Genomic DNA, 16,913 nt, shown 5'->3' on the forward strand with positions numbered 1-16,913 from the left:
TACAAATTTCCTAGGTGGCAAATGTCCGGATGGATAATGTAATTTATCGGCATAGTAACAACCCCCCACTTTGCAAACCATGCGACCCGGAACTGTTCACATCCCTCTTGTTGGCGGAGAGAAAATGTTGCAGTTTTAAAGCTATTTGTTTTAGTGTTTTTAAGCCAATTTCCTGCAATTCTATGCATTCTCCATGTCGTATTTGTGTTTATGTGATACCAGTGGTCAAAGCCCGACCGAGTAAGGAGAAATCATTAATTCATTCATACAACACACACACACACACACCAGGGCCACTCAGCTCAGAAAAGTCACCTCAGACAGCTCCATCTATATCAGATATTCATTTAGAAATGAAAATTTATGTGTTCATGCAATAATTGTTAGTGCATTGAATCATATCGAACCAAATCGCATTGATTCGTTCCACTAATCAAAACGCACCGAATCGTTTCAAACTAAAACTATTGTTCCTGTATCATATCGGAGTCCATGTACACTATCAGTCAAATGTTTGGAAACACCTACTCATTCAAGGGTTTTTCTTTATTTTTACTATTTTCTACATTGTAGAATACTAGTGAAGACATCAAAACTATGAAATAACACATATGGAATCATGTAGTAACCAAAAAAGTGTTAAGCAAATCAAAATATATTTAAAATTTGAGATTCTTCAAAGTAGCCACCCTTTGCCTTGATGACAGCTTTGCACAATACACTTTTGGTCCTTTAAAAAACCTACAGTATGTAAAATATTGAGTTATATAGCTTGGAAAATAAACATGTGATTCTGGGTGACAACATAAGGCTGTTTGTTTCCAACATTAGGACTGTTTTCCTCAGGAAATTGAATCTGCTTCATGTTTTGTTCCCTTGCCACGATACCTCTGAGTATAACGATACTGGTATCGTACAGTAGTTCCACAGAACCATGTCCTAACAATGCTAAATATGTGCAAATAGGGACTTTCCTTATGCATACACCTAATGATATCTCTTGAATCACAATAATCACCCAGCACACAAGAAGCCTGGGAGAGGAAGGTCTATTAAGGACAGACTGAGAGAGAAAACAGGACAGAAGACTGGGAAAAGGCCTTTGCCATTCAGGCGTGAGAGAGAAGCCCCAGAAATACACATCCACACATAAGTGGTTAGTGACACACACGCACGCACGCACGCACGCACGCACGCACGCGCACACACACACACACACACACACACACACACACACACACACACACACACACACACACACACACACACACACACACACACACACACACACACACACACACACACACACACACACACACACACACACACACACACACACACAAACACACACACACACACACCCACAAACACACACACACACACACACACACCCACACCTCCCCCCACTGCTGCCATCCAGTGAAAACACACTCTTGCTCCCCACTAATTGGCCTGTGTTTATGCCCCACAAAATAAGAAGGGGAATGGGCTGTATGAGGGGGTATTATGGTTATGTTATGATATTTCATCCCACACCTACCCTGATCCAAACCCTGCACCCATATACTCTCTCTTAAACACACACACACAGGGCTTGGTGTCATAAAAAATTCACAGTGTCTCTTTCGCTCTCTCTCTCTCCCTGTCTCTCTGTCTCTTTCCCTCCTCCCAATCTCTCTCCCTCCCTCCCTCCCTCCCTCTTTCTCTTGCTCTCTCCCCATCTCTTGATCTCTCTCTCTTCCTCTCCCTCAGTGTCCTCCTCTCCAAAGATCAACTGCCGTATCGTGGCCCAGGCAGGCGTGTTATCAGGGCATTGGAAGGCTTCCTCTGCGCTGCTTGCTGGAGGTCGATTGGCGGAGGCCTGATAAACGTGGCAGTACTGCCCTGGTGAATTTTTAATAGGACAAACTGAATTTTTATGACACCAAGTGTGTGTGTGTGTGTGTGTGTGTGTGTGTGTGTGTGTGTGTGTGTGTGTGTGTGTGTGTGTGTGTGTGTGTGTGTGTGTGTGTGTGTGTGTGTTTAAGAAAGTGTGTGGATGAGATGTTACTGACTGTCAAAAGCCTTAATATGACAGACCACATTCAATATATGCCCAGTCCTACTGGCCTGGGCAGATCAGCCTCAGAAACATACAATGACATAATCTTACAGACATGAGAGTTTATGGCCTGAAATAGTGCATTATGCAAAGGGTGCACTGTGTATTAAACCAACCAATATGTACTTATGTAAAAAATAAAAATAAAAAAAATAAAAAAATGTTGTATAAAGGGGTGTGTGTGAGAGGGTTGACATCCAGCACCTCAGCTGACACTTAAAACACTCATCGGCTGGGCCGCATTTCACATGGTTTGAATTAAGAGTTGAGGTATTGACATTTGACAGCAGCTCTGGTAGACTGTCGCAATCAAATAGCCTGGAAGAGGACAGCTGAGGGAGAGGTATACTGTTGCTTCCTCGCATTCCAACCTACAGTAGATGCATGGAGTAAGCAGCACACGCACGCACGCACGCACACACACACACACACACACACACACACACACACACACACACACACACACACACACACACACACACACACACACACACACACACACACACACACACACACACACACACACACACACACACACACTGTCAGCTAATAGCAGCAGCCTAAGCTTGTTTGTCTTCTCTAGATTGTTCCGTCTTTCTCCCTAGTTAATCTTATACATAAATAAAGCGCTGCTGGCAGTGGAGGCTCTGCCCCATGTCTAGATGGATGGTAGATCTGAGGGAAATTATTACAGCTTCTGTTTCTGTAAAACACATTGGCATGTCCAGGGCCTTCAGCTCTGATTAAAGGGATATTGTGACAATTTAGCTACTTTCCCAGTGTCAGATGAACTCATGGATACTATTTTTATGTCTCTGCGTGCAGTTTGAGGGAAGTTGACAGTAGTTTCACAAGCAATTGCTAACTAGCGTTAGCAGAATGACTGGAAGAATCTGGGATCAGCTAGAGTTAGCGCAATCAGCTAGCTGATCCCATATGCTTCCAGTATTTGCATGAATGCTAGTTAACAATGGATCACAAAAAACTTCCTTAAACTTCCTTCAAACTGCACGCAGAGACATAAGAATGGGGCAGTGGGCATGAGGAGCTGTAGGGAGATAAGCGCAGCAAGGGGATCTGGCTTAACTTGGCCCTCCTCTCTTCTCCTTTATTCAGCTCAATAGGACTGGAGCGTTCCTCTCATTCTGTGCTATTCAACGTGATGAACAGTTTCAAGAACCCAGTTGCCAGGTTACTTGACGGGATCTCTGCCAGACGCAGCTGAAACACAGCAGATCTAATTACCAGTTGTTTTTTAAGGCAATTTTAAAGAAATTCTTTGTTTACTGGCCTATCCGTTGAGACCGTTGCAGAGGGGAAAGTGGGGCCTATTGTAATTCAGCTTGCATCCCCAGAGGACAGCACAATCTCACACCCAGACCTGGCCTCTGTAATTCTCATAATAATCAAACAACCTCCACTCCCTCTCCATCGCCATAGCTAAAGCCCTCTCAAGTCATGGCAGGGAGACCATTATCTGCAACAGTGTGGCCACTGTTGAGATACTATTAAGACTTTTAGTTGAAGACTGCTTGGTTTAATAGGTCAATACCCAGTCAGCACAGCTACAGTAAGACTGTGCTTCAGGAAGATTTCTTCTTGGAGTCATTTACTGGCAGCCGGGCTTGACGCAAGCAAGGGCTTCGACAACAATGCCCCCGAAGAATTGATGACGCAAACATGGAATTGCAGTGTAATTACAGTCTAACAAGCATGGCGTAGTTATTTGGAGTTTCAGTACCCTTAGTCATTGCAATTTATGCACTAATGCGCGCAGTGACATAGACAGAACGGCCCAAAAAAATCAAATTAACATCTCCATCACAATGTCAGGAGCAAACAAGAGATGGGCCCACTCGATACCCAAACGCACAAGTATTAGTAGTGTCCCGAAATAGATCCATAGCTTTTTGTTTCTGCTGCTGTAGCAGTGGCAGATTGGCCACGTCTGAGTATCTCCATGCAGTCCTCTTGGCCAAGGCTTGATTAGAGCAGATGTGACAGTCTCCTCCGGCCAAGAGGACGTGTTTTTCTGCCTGGACCCCATGTCTCTGATCAGGAGATCTCACAAGGTGGAAGGGGGAGACATTGTGACATTGTGTAACGTAAACTGAAATTCACCAAAATTGCATAAGGACATGAATTTACAGTCAACCCTTAATTATGGATTAAATTATCCCGTTCCTTGACTAAATCGTTTTGTGATAAGAGGTGAAGCCTCTTAAAGGTCACTTATTAATTTATGTATGGTCCAGATTTCTGTGAAGAAAACGTGAGCAGCAAAGAGTAGAATTGTGACTTCAGCTATGACTAAACAGCACAAAGGTGCTCCAGATGCTTCTAAAAGGCCTCTGGCAGTCTACATTCACATACACACTTGGTTTCTGAGGGCAGGAGTAGAGCATAAACAAATGCACCACACACAGACACAATGGCAGAGCTACTGTGTCGCGGGTAGGCAGGCACAGCAACAATATGTCCCGCTGGACAGGAACATCATGAGATGAATGCTTCTGTTTATCTCATTGAACAAGGAGCTCCCAAAAATATGCTGCACTTGCCTACACGATGCAACTTGGCACACACCCTTTGACAAGTTTATGTATGTAATGTTAACCTAAAATGCAATTGTATTATGTTGCTTGAACTAGATATTTAATGGATCAAGAGCTTTCATGTGCACATGGGTAATTGAATAAACTAACAATGAGAAAACTACCTCCAGTGTCGATCTCCTATTGGACTATATCTGATTAGTCAAAACAATGCCACAGGCATCAATGCACTCAACATAGTAAGTGGTGTAATATTTCCCCTTTGTCTTACCTCTTGCTGAGAGTTTTTTCGTGTTGATAATTTTAGCAGCAAATTCCTGGCCGTTGGACTTTTTAACGCATCGCCGGACAACGGAGAAGGCGCCTCTGTAGTGAGACAAATTAATAAACAAAACAGCTACATGAGCTCAAGTCACAACTCTCACTACCGCAAACAAAATACAACCCACCAAAATCAGTACTGTGTCTAATTCAATCCATCTCTGAGTAATAAAGAAAATGGTAGAAGGTAAAATTAGTGTTACAATTGACCCCACTCTCCCCTACATGTTTTAAATGAGAAACGTTGCAATATGAATAGGTTACAACTAATCAACAGTAGAGCTAAATAGCCCATCACTGTGGTACACAGGTGCAAAAAGGCAATACAAAGCAGTGCATGGTGATAACTGTTGTTTGGCATGTGATAATAAAATGATGTTTCATGTGATAGAGAGCAATAGTAATGGCGTGTTTTTGTAGGCACTCACTCCGTCATGGCTCATTGACCAAAGCCCATGGAGAAACTAATGGGGTTTCGTAGGGTTTTTTGGATAAACACTGAAAATAAGGTCTATGGTAAACACAGGTTTAGGAGATTTTATACGGTTTGTTCTGATATCATTTTAATCAGCTGTCACTTTTTGTGAATTTTGAAGCAATTATGTAATCAAAACAGTCATGTTAAGTGACTAATAATATCTCATAGTACAAAATGTATAAGACCTCCTAAGCCTGTGTTAACCTCAGACTTTATTTGAATTGTTTATCACAAAACCCAATTAATTTCCCCCATAGGAAGGGCTGAACGAACCAGAGGTAACACATTTCCGGTTTATTATGACACATTCTTATTTACAGTGACGGCCTACCTCGGCCAAACCCTAACCCGGATGATGCTGGCCAATTATGTGCCGCCCTATGGGACTTCCAATCACGGCCAGTTGTGATACAGCCTGGAATCAAACCAGGGTCTGTAGTGACACCTCAAACACTGAGATGCAGTGCCTTAGACCGCTGTGCCACTTGGGAGCCCTCACTCGCTCCTTGTGCATAAAAGTCAGCTCAGAGCAAATTGTAATGTGGAAGGGCTGAGACATAAGCCTACACATGAACTACTGTGCAAAGAAACGTGAGCTATCTGAGATTATAAACTGTGTGGTTCGAGCCCTGAATGCTGACTGACAACCGTGGTATATCAGACCGTATAACACGGGTATGACAAAACATTTATTTTTACTGCTCTAATTACGTTGGTAACCAGTTTATAATAGCAAATCAAATCAAACCAAATTAAATTTTATTGGTCGCATACACGTGTTTAGCAGATGTTATAGTGCTTGTAGCGAAAGGCAAAGAATATACATTAGCCGTGGTATATTGGCCATATACCACAACCCCACGTGCCTTATTGCTTAAATAAACCAAAGCATGAGAAAATAACGAAAAGTCTACTGTAGGCTATCTGAATTGTGTAGTAAGCCTATCATAGGTCTGTCTATATTATGATGTCATGTCATCATGCATACTTGAAACCGGAAAAAATGTTTATAGGTGGTTGGACGTACACCATTGCCACTGCTAACTGCAAAAAATAACGCAGACGGGTTACACAGTATTTGTCTACTTGGTGGTTTGTGTGTAGCAATTATTTGTTACAATGCACAGAATGAAACACAGTGGATACATTTTCGATGTGGATGACATAGTTAATGGCTGTATATCGTTACACAAGTGGAGCAGCATTCCTTCCTGCGTGGCTCACTACCAATTACAAAATAATACTGAAAAGTGAAATTATAATAAATAGATACGAGGAGAGGGTTCGGGGGTCTTTAAAATGATTTATACGAGAAAGTCCTGCCTTCAAATAAATCAACACTATATATATAATCCGCTACATATCTATAACACGCAGCCACTGTAAATTCGGTACAAATCGCATTCATGCTCAAGCCATTCGGTACTAGCTCAAGATATATTATAATAAAATGTTGTTCGACTATAAAACTGGCTTAATTAACGACCCGGGGGGGGGTGCCTTCCCTGTTTTTGACAACCTGTCTTGTCAACAGTGGACTAGACATGCACAATGATAGTCTACAAAGCAGTACAGGAAAAGGTAAAATAGGACTATATAGTGTTAATGTAGCTTACTTTCCGAGCTCCTCGTACAGCTGATATTCGTCTGTAAATCTGGTCGAGGTTACAATTGTAGCCATGTTGTGCAGGAGGGTATCGCCTCTCGTTTCGGTGACTGCCTCGCTCAGGATTCGGGGGGAGATCTCGTAAACTCAAAGGGAGATACTAAAAAACTAAGATGTCTAAACGGGATCCTTGTGAGGACTCTGAACTCTGACGTCACCCAATTTAAGTTTAAATTTAAAACGGTTAGGGGTTAAGGTTAAGTTTAGAGTTAGGTAAGGGTTATGGTCAAGATGAGGGTAAGGGTAGGGGGTAAAGTCAGGGTTAGGGTTCAGGGCTTAGGGAAGGGAAGGGAAGGGACGTCCCAAGGATCTATATTAGCATTAACCAGGGGAGAAGGCAGAGGAGAGCGATAGTAGCAGAGACGGAAGAGGAAGCGAGACACCCCACTCCCTCATTTTTTCTGGTTAAATTACCTTTACATACACTACACAGAACAGCCAGCTGCTGTCGCGCTTGGTGTCTTTGGGAACAGAGAACTGACAATATTTTTCAATGGTAAACGGCTTGAGTGAACTATCTTCATTTATCCACCATCTTTGGTAGTAGCCGTGGTGGTGATGGCTGTGGTAGAGGAAAAAGGCTAGCAACGCGAGATCCCTGGTCTCGAGCGCTACTGATCTAGGATCAGCTTCCTTTGCATGAATACTTTAGGTATTATAAAGTTAAACTGACCCCAGATCATCTCAAATGGACGGCATTATCCTACAAGGGAAGACAAGAGGTAAAGTGAAAAGATATGGCAGCCCAAAATGAGTGATCACATTAAATTACAATCGAAATGTAAGTGTTGCAGATTTCCCATATTTGTCAGTATATGCATTTGAACTGTAAATATACTGTAAAGATAGGCCTGTGCCTACTATTAAGATATTTCTCTGGAAAATCATAGTATGAAGTGACTAGGCCTTCCAGTAGGCCTTGACTGATTTTTGTGGATGTTGTAGGTTGAAATGGATCTATCAGGAGTAACACTGACATGCCCTGCATTGAAATTGATTTGATCACAATCAAACACATCTTGCAAAAGCACACATATAATGGCGCTGGAGGGAATGACACCCTTTTTACGGGTTCCTGCCCAATTGTGCTATTTTGTGTATTTATTTGTGCTGATCTTAACTTTTTGTTGACCGAAAATAGCTTTTGGACATCAGAACAGCTATCCCTAACCTCCATTTGGACGAGGACTTTTACTTCAATGAGTCAGAGGCGAAATACATATTGATTATTGCAACCAGGCCCAAATCCCTGACACTCGAAGAAGGAGATGACACTATAGAGTCCGGGGTGCGGGATACCTGATGAGACTATGTTGGAGAGTGGATAAATCGCCTCTACCCTCTGTTCTATTGGCAAACTTGCAGTCACGGGAGAATAAACTGGATGAGCTCTGTTTGAGACTACCTTATCAAAATGCTCTGAAGAACTGTAATATCCTATGTTTCTCAGAGTCGTGACTGAACAAGGACATGGTAAATATAAATCTAGCTGGTTTTTCTATGCATCGGTTGGACAGAACGACTGCGTCGGAGAAGCTCAGATGAGGTGGTGTGTGTCTCTTTGTTCAAAATAACTGGGGCATGATCTCTAATATAAGGAAGTCTTGAGGTTCTTCTCACTTGAGTTAGAATACCTCATGATAAGCTGTAGACCACACTATTTACCAAGAGAGTTTTCATCTATATTTTTTGTAGCGGTTCATTTACCACCACAAACCGATGCTGGCACGAAGACAGCACTCAACATGCTATATAGTGCTATAAGCAAACAAGAAAATGCTCACCCAGAGGCGGCGCTCCTAGTGTCTGGTGAATTTAATGCTTGAAAACTCCAATCCTTTTACACTATTTTTTTACCAGCATGTCACCTGTGCAATTAGAGGCAAAAAAACTCTAGATCCCCTTTACTCCACACACAGAGATGCATACAGAGCTCGACCTCACCCTCCATTTGGCAAATCTGAATATAACTCTATCCTCCTGATTCCTGCATAAAAACAAAAGCTCAATCAGGAAGTACCAGTGACTCGCTCAATATGGAAGTGGTCCGATGAAGCGGATGCTAAGTTACAGGACTGTTTCAGTAACACAGACTGGAATATGTTCCGGGATTCATCCGATGGCATTGAGGAGTTTACCACATCAGTCACCAGCTTCATTAATAAGTGCATCAACAACATTGTCCCTACAGTGACTGTACATACATATCACAGGACGTTTCCATGTGTTTGAAACCATTCCATTCACTCAATTCATGCCATTATTATGAGCCATCCTCCCCTCAGCAGCCTCCTGTGGTACATATCCCAACCAGAAGCCATGGATTACAGGCAACATCTGCACTGAGCTAAAGGCTTAGAGTTGCCGCTTTCAATGAGCAGGACACTAATCCGGACGCTTATAAGACATCCCGCTACGCCCTTCGACGAACTATCAAACAGGCAAAGTGTCAATAAAGGACCAACATCGAATCCTACTACACCAGCTCTGACGTTTGTTGGATGTGGCAGGGCTTGCAAACTATCACGGATTACAAAGGGAAACCCAGCCACAAGCTGTCCAGTGACGGGAGCCTACCAAACAAGCTAAATAAACTCTATGCATGCATCGAGGATAGCAACACTGCACTATGCACGAGACTACCAGCTGTTCCAGACAACTGTGTGATCACGCTCTCCGTAACCGATGTGAGTAAGACCTTTAAACAGGTTAACATTCATAAAGCCGCAAGGCCAGACAGATTACCAGGACCGTACTCAGAACATGCGCTGACCATCTGGAAAGTGTCTTCACTGACATGTTTCAAACAGACCACCATAGTCCCTGTGCCCAAGAACGCCAAGGTAACCTGTCTAAATGACTATCACCCCGTAGCACTCACCTCTGTAGCCATGAAAATGCTGGTCATGGCTCACATCAACACCACCATCCCAGACACCCTAGAACCACTCCAATTCACATACCACCCAGATCCACAGAGGACGCAATCTCTATTGCACTCCACACTGCCCTTTCCCACCTGGGCAAAAGGAACACCTACATGAGAATGCTGTTCATTGACTACAGCTCAGCATTCAACACCATTGTGCCCTCCAAGCTCATCACTAAGCTAAGGACCCTGGGATTAAACACCTCCCACAGCAACTGGATCCTGGACTTCCTGACGTGCCGCCCCCAGGTGTTGAGGGTAGGCAACAACACATCCACCACACTGACCCTCAACACAGGGGCCCCTCAGGGGTGCGTGCTTAGTCCCTTCTTGTGCTCCCTGTTCACCCATGACTGCGTGGCCGCGCATGACTCCAACACCATCACTTTGCAGACAACACAAGGCTGGTAGGTCAGATCACTGACGACAATGAGGCAGCCAACAGGGAGGAGGTCAGAGATCTGGAAGTGTTGTGCCAGGACAACAACCTCTCCCTCAATGTCAACAAGAGAAAGGAGCTGATCGTGGACTACGCTGATCGTGGACTGGATTTGTCATGGGCCCTCAGATCCTCAAAAATGTCTACAGCTGCACCATTGAGAGCATTTTAACTAGCTACATCACCACTTGGTATGGCACTGCTTGGCATCTGATCGCAAGGCGCTACAGAGGGTAGTGCGTACGGCCCAGTACATCACTGGGGCCGAGCTCCCTGCCATCCAGAACCTCAATACCAAGAGGTGTCAGAGGAAGACCCTAAACATTTTCAAAGATTCCAGCCACCAAAGTCATAGACTGATGCACCAAATCTGGAACCAACAGGACCCTGAATAGTTTCTACCCTCAAGCTATAAGACCGCTAAATAGTTAGTTAAATAATTAACCAATAGTTACTAGGGATATCTGCATTGACCCTTTTTGCAATAATCTCTTTTGACTCCTCACCTACACTGCTGTTACTGTTTATTATTTATCCTGTTGCCTAGTCGCTTTGTCTCTACCTATATGTAGATATCTACCTCAACAACTTTGTACCCCTGCACATCAACTTGGAACTGGTACCCCGCGTATATAGCCACGGTATCGTTACTCATTGTGTATTTCCATGTTTTGTGTTGTTGGGAAGGCCCCTTAAGTAAGCATTTCGCTGTTAATCTACACCTGTTTACGAAGCATGTGACAAATACAGTTCAATTCGATTCGAGCAAATTCATGCCTGCCCTGTCTCTCAGAACGTCTGATTCCCAGGCCACTCTAAGGCTCAACCTTCCTTTCAGATCGCAACGCTGCCTTTGCATGTCACCTTCACACCCAACCACACATTTCCTCCTGTCCTGCACCATGTTCCTACTGATGGCCTTTCAGCATCTTCCTCTGTTTGCCCTGACTATACTGTAGGCTGTGGGATGAAGCTCCTCTCCCATCTCCCGACATACGTGTGTAGAGCACAGCCGATAAGTAGAGAATGGGCAAGGATTCAAAAGCTGAGAGCATGGTCTTCATCCTCACCATGCCCTCCCTGTGTCCAGCTGCCACCGGCCTCCCCCAGCTTCCATATTCACCCAAGGGATATGTGACTCCCATCTCTCCAGGAGTCTGGAAGAGCTGCCTACTGTAGCATTCATCATAACACGCCCATAAACCGGAGAGCTGCTGCTGTGAAAGACAAATCTGTGTCTTGTCCCTCTGGGGTTATAGGTTGAGCAAATTGAAAAAATGAATTGTTGTTTTTGTCTTAGCGTAGTATTAAAAGTTGCACTATGCAGAAATCGCTCCACCATTTCCTGGTTACTGAAACTCTAATAGTTTGCCTAATTTCAGATTTTGTGACAAAATAAGATAGTATAGTGTAGAGAATCATTGTACCATCTAAACCCCTGTGAAAAATATTTTGCATAACCAAAAATATTGTTGTTTCAGCTGGTTGAAGCTGGTGTACAAAACCGAAAGTAAAAGAAGCAAAAACATAACTTAAGAATAGGAAGCAAATAAATAATGCACATAGAACATATCTACCAGGTCTTAGACTAGCTTTCAAGTAGAATAATAGCTCTATAACTCACATTTCTATGTGAATTTGGTAGGGTTGCCCAAAAAGTTAGTATTGCCACGTTAACTGTAGGTTGTTGGAGCATCATTTTTAAAAGACTGAATTGAATTATGCCTGTTATGTAATATCATGCTCGCTGTAAAGGTTTATCTTAGCTTTAATGATTGTATTATGAAGAGTGTTAATAGGACTTGTTCACAGCATGTCTGTGCACACATGCGTGCAACTGTAGAGAGAGAGACAGACAGAATGCTCTGCAAGTATTTTTGTATACAGCTGTGCTTCTGTTCAACAATGTCTGTTCAGAGAAATTACAGTGCATTATGGAGGTATTCAGACCCCTTGACTCTTTCCAGATTTTGGTACATTACAGCCTTATTCTAAAATGGATTCAATCTTTTTTCCCCTCCATCTACACACAATACCCCATAATGACAAAGCAAAAACAGGTTTTTAGAATTTTTTCACATTTATAAAAAATACAAAACAGAAATATCACATTTACGTACAGTTCCAGTCATAAGTTTGGATACACCTTCTCATTCAAGGGGTTTTCTTTATTTTTAAAAACATTTACATCGTAGAATAATAATGAACACATCAAAACTATGAAATAACACATGGAATTATGTAGTAACAAAAAAGTTTTAAACAAATCAAAATATATTTTATATTTGAGATTCTTCAAAGTAGCCACCCATTTCCTTGATGACAGCTTTGCACACTCTTGGCATTCTCTCAACCAGGTTCATGAGGTAGTCACCTGGAATGCATTTAAATTAACAGGTGTGCTTTGTTAAAAGTTCATTTGTGAAATTTCTTTCCTTCTTAATGCATTTGAGCCAGTCAGTTGTGTTGTGACAAGGTAGGGGTGGTATACAGAAGATAGCCCTATTTGGTAAAAGACCAAGTCCATATGAATTTTTTTTGGTTTCTACATAATTTCATGTGTGTTTGTTAATAGTTTTGGTGTCTTCACTATTATTTTACAATGTGGAAAATAGTAAAACATTAAGAAAAAACCTTGAAAGAGTAGATGTGTCCAAACTTTTGAATGGTACTGTAAGTATTCAGACCCTTTAATCAGTGCTTTGTTGAAGCACCTTTGGCAGCGATTATAGCCTCATGTCTTCTTGTTTATGACGCTACAAGCTTGGCACACCTGTATTTGGGGAGTTTCTCCCATTCTTTTCTGCAGATCCTCTCAACCTCTGTCAGATTGGATGGGGAGCTTCACTGCACAAATATTTTCAGGTCTCTCCAGAGATGTTCGATCTGGTTCAAGTCCGGATTCTGGCTGGACACCTCAAGGACATTCAGAGACTTGTCCCAAAACCACTCCTGCATTGTCTTGGCTGTGTGCTTTGGGTCGTTGTCCTGTTGGAAGGTAAACCTTTGCCCCAGTCTGAGGTCCTGAGCTCTCTGGAGTAGGTTTTCGTCAAGGATCTCGCTGTACTTTGCTCATCTTTCCCTCGATCCTGACTAGTCTCCCAGTCCCTGCTGCTGAAAAACATTCCCACAGCATGATGCTGCCACCACCACCGTAGGGATGGTGCCAGGTTTCCTCCAGACGTGTGTCAGAATGTGTGCGTACTGGTAGCGAAGTCAGGTGCAGGAGAGCAGAGATTTGTGAACAGGCGCACACTCTATTTAGGCAAAAGTGCAAAACGCTCAAAACAGTCACAAGAATTATGTTTAACAATAAACATCTTTGTGAAAAATAACACGGAAAAAACAATCCAGTCTGGCGCGTCAACAATACACACGTAACACAAACAATCTTACACAAAAACATGATGGGGAACAGAGGAATAAATAAATGCAGATTGATTGGGGAATGAAAACCAGGTGTGCAGGGAACAAGACAAAACAAATGGATACATGAAAAATGGAGCGGCGATGGCTAGAAAGCCGGCCACATCGACCGCCAAACTCCGCCCGAACAAGGAGAGGAGTTGACTTCGGCAGAAGTTGTGACAACGTGACGGCATTCAAACCAAAGAGTTCAATCTTGGTTTAATCAGACCAGAGAATTGTGTTTCTCGTGGTTGGAGTCCTTTAGGTGTCTTTTGGCAAACTTCAAGCGGGATGTCATGTGCCTTTAACTGAGGAGTGTCTTCGGTCTGGCCACTCTATTGGTGGAGTGCTGCAGAGATGGTTGTCCTTCTGGAAGGTTCTCCCATCTCCACAGAGGAACTCTGGAGTTCTCTCAGAGTGACTATTGGGTTCTTGGTCATCTCTCTGACCAAGGCCCCTCACCCCAGATTGCTCAGTTTGGCCGGGAAGCCAGCTCTAGGAAGAGTCTTGGTGGTTCTAAACTTCTTCAATTTAAGAATGATGGAGGCCACTGTGTTCTTGGGGACCTTCAATGCTGCAGACATTTTGTGGTACCCTTCCCCAGATCTGTGCTTTGACACAATCCTGTCTCGGAGCGCTACGGACAATTCCTTCGACCTCATTGCTTGGTTTTTACTTTGACATGCACTGTCAACTGTGGGACTGTCACGCCCTGATCTGTTTCACCTGTCTTTGTGATTGTCTCCATCCTCCTCCAGGTGTCGCTCATCTTCCCCATTATCCCCTGTGTTTTTATACCAGTGTTCTCTGTTTGTCTGTTGCCAGTTCGTCTTGTTTGTCCAGCTTACCAGTGTTTGTCCTGTCAGCTCCTGTTTTTCCCAGCCTCTCTTTTTCTCGCCATCCTGGTTTTGACCCTGGCCTGTCCCGTCTCTGTACCTTCCTGCCTGACCCTGAGCCTGCCTGCCGACTGGTACCCTTGCCCCATCTCTGGATTATTGACCCTTGCCTGCCTTGACCTGTCTCTTGTCTGCCCCTTGGACTATTAAACAATTGTTTATTCAACGTGTCTGCATCTGGTTCTTCCCTTGATTCCTGATTGGGACCTTAGGTGTGTGCCTTTCCAAATCCTGTCTAATCAAATGAATTTACCACAAGGGGACTAATCAAGTTGTAGAAACAACTCAAGGATGATCAATGGAAACAGGACGCACCTGAGCTTGATTTCGAGTCTCATGGCAAAGGGTCTGAAATAAGGTATTTCTGTTTTTTTATTTTTTTACTATCCGAAGGCACTGTATCTTTATTTGTGAGTGTGTGTTAAGCAATGAGTGTTTGTGTATGTTTTTTGTTGTTGAGAGATATAGTGTGTGCCTGTTTGTGAGTGCATTTCTCTCACTGACGCAATGCTTTGTTTCTGGACTGGGCATGCCTTTTACAGGCAGGCAGCATTGTGGAGGGAGAGTGCCAGTGATTACAGAGTGTTTGCGGTGAACACAGGAGCTCTGGCTTCTTCTGTAATTACAGGGAGGCAGACTGATATGAAAGCCTAATTAGAGCGGTGCAGAGGTGCCTCAATATTAATTGCAGCATTTTCTGTGATGTTCCTGTCGGACGAGACTTCAGCAGGCGGTGTGCTGGGTTGAGTGGTGGGTGGTAACAGTGGGATGTCAGATCCTGGGAGGAGAGAGGGAGGAGGAGAGAGGGAAGAGGAGAGAGGGAAGAGGAGAGAGGGAGGAGGAGAGAGGGAAGAGGAGAGAGGGAAGAGGAGAGAGGGAAGAGGAGAGAGCGAAGAGGAGAGAGGGAGGAGGAGAGAGGGAAGAGGAGAGAGCGAAGAGGAGAGAGGGAGGAGGAGAGAGGGAAGAGGAGAGAGGGAGGAGGAGAGAGGGAAGAGGAGAGAGGGAGGAGGAAAGAGGGAAGAGGAGAGAGGGAGGAGGAGAGAGGGAAGAGGAGAGAGGGAAGAGGAGAGAGGGAGGAGGAGAGAGGGAAGGGGAGCGAGGGAAGAGGAGAGAGGGAAGAGGAGAGATGGAGGAGGGGGAGTTGCGCTGTTAGCCACTTTCCCCTCTGCCAAATAAAAGCTGTATGCATCATGGGTGAAGGAATGCATCTGCCTAATATGGAAAAATAGTGTCCGATTCAGTGCCCTTTGACATCTCCTGAATGTAACACATTTCATTTACCTTCATTTAACTAGGCAAGTCAGTTATTTTCAATGACAGCCTAGGAACAGTGGGTTAACTGCCTTGTTCAGGGGCAGAACAAAAGATTTTTACCTCGTCAACTCAAGGATTTGATCTTGCAACCCTTCTGGTTACAAGTCCAATGCGCTAACCACTAGGCTACCTGCCGCCTCATTGCCAATTGCCAATAATATGTGTACTTATTATGTATTCCAGGGCTGGTGTATTGCTGCAAGGGTGGTCGTCTCCTAGATGTAAAGCTGTTGTGAAGCGGTAAGTGTTATAACTGGTATACAGTACCTTAGGTGAAGGCATATCAAAAGGTCTCGAGTTCAGACTAGTCCCCATACGTATAAGCCTTGATTGTTCTTCTTAAATTGGTCACGAGTCCTTCATCCACACCACGTGTACATGTCACACACACACACACACAATTGGGCAGCAGAGTCAAATTTGAGCTGAGTGAGGAAAACCACATCCACACCACGTGTACATTTCGCGCACACACACACACACACGTACACACGTACACACACACACACACACGTACACACACGTACACACACACACGTACACACGCACACACACACACACACACACACACACACACACACACACACACACACCCCCAATTGGGCAGCAGAGCCATATTTGAGCTGAGTGAGGAAAAAGCCTCTCATAAACTGAGACAATAAAGCCCTCCCCTAACTTCCTGTTTTTGTTGCTCTGTCGTCATCGTATTACATTGCATTATTTCTATGCGTAGCAGACACCTCCAGAGCTTCTACGTTCCACAGCAAACAACTCCGCCACACAGGAGTGGAGAGAGATGCAGTAGT

At 43.8% G+C, this 16,913-nt stretch overlaps 1 protein-coding gene across 25 annotated transcripts in view; it reads right to left on the reverse strand.

The window, feature by feature from the left end:
- Positions 1-7,406, reverse strand: part of camk2g2 (calcium/calmodulin-dependent protein kinase (CaM kinase) II gamma 2) — a 106,215-nt gene extending 98,809 nt beyond the window's left edge. For 7 of the 25 annotated variants that reach the window (XM_024424841.2, XM_024424843.2, XM_024424844.2 and 4 more), the window contains exons 1-2: positions 7,072-7,401; positions 4,928-5,022 (exon numbers count right to left, since the gene is read on the reverse strand). In XM_024424841.2, the coding sequence (XP_024280609.1) occupies positions 4,928-5,022; positions 7,072-7,136 (160 nt within the window). In that variant the 5' untranslated portion in view covers positions 7,137-7,401. Of the gene's footprint in view, positions 1-4,927; positions 5,023-7,071 lie in introns of all 25 variants that reach the window. The other 18 variants (XM_024424826.2, XM_024424824.2, XM_024424823.2 and 15 more) reach the window with 6 other exon arrangements.
- Between the last annotated feature and the right edge of the window lie 9,507 nt (positions 7,407-16,913).

The sequence above is a fragment of the Oncorhynchus tshawytscha genome, linkage group LG06, assembly GCF_018296145.1.
Source record: "Oncorhynchus tshawytscha isolate Ot180627B linkage group LG06, Otsh_v2.0, whole genome shotgun sequence".
NCBI lineage: Eukaryota > Metazoa > Chordata > Actinopteri > Salmoniformes > Salmonidae > Oncorhynchus > Oncorhynchus tshawytscha.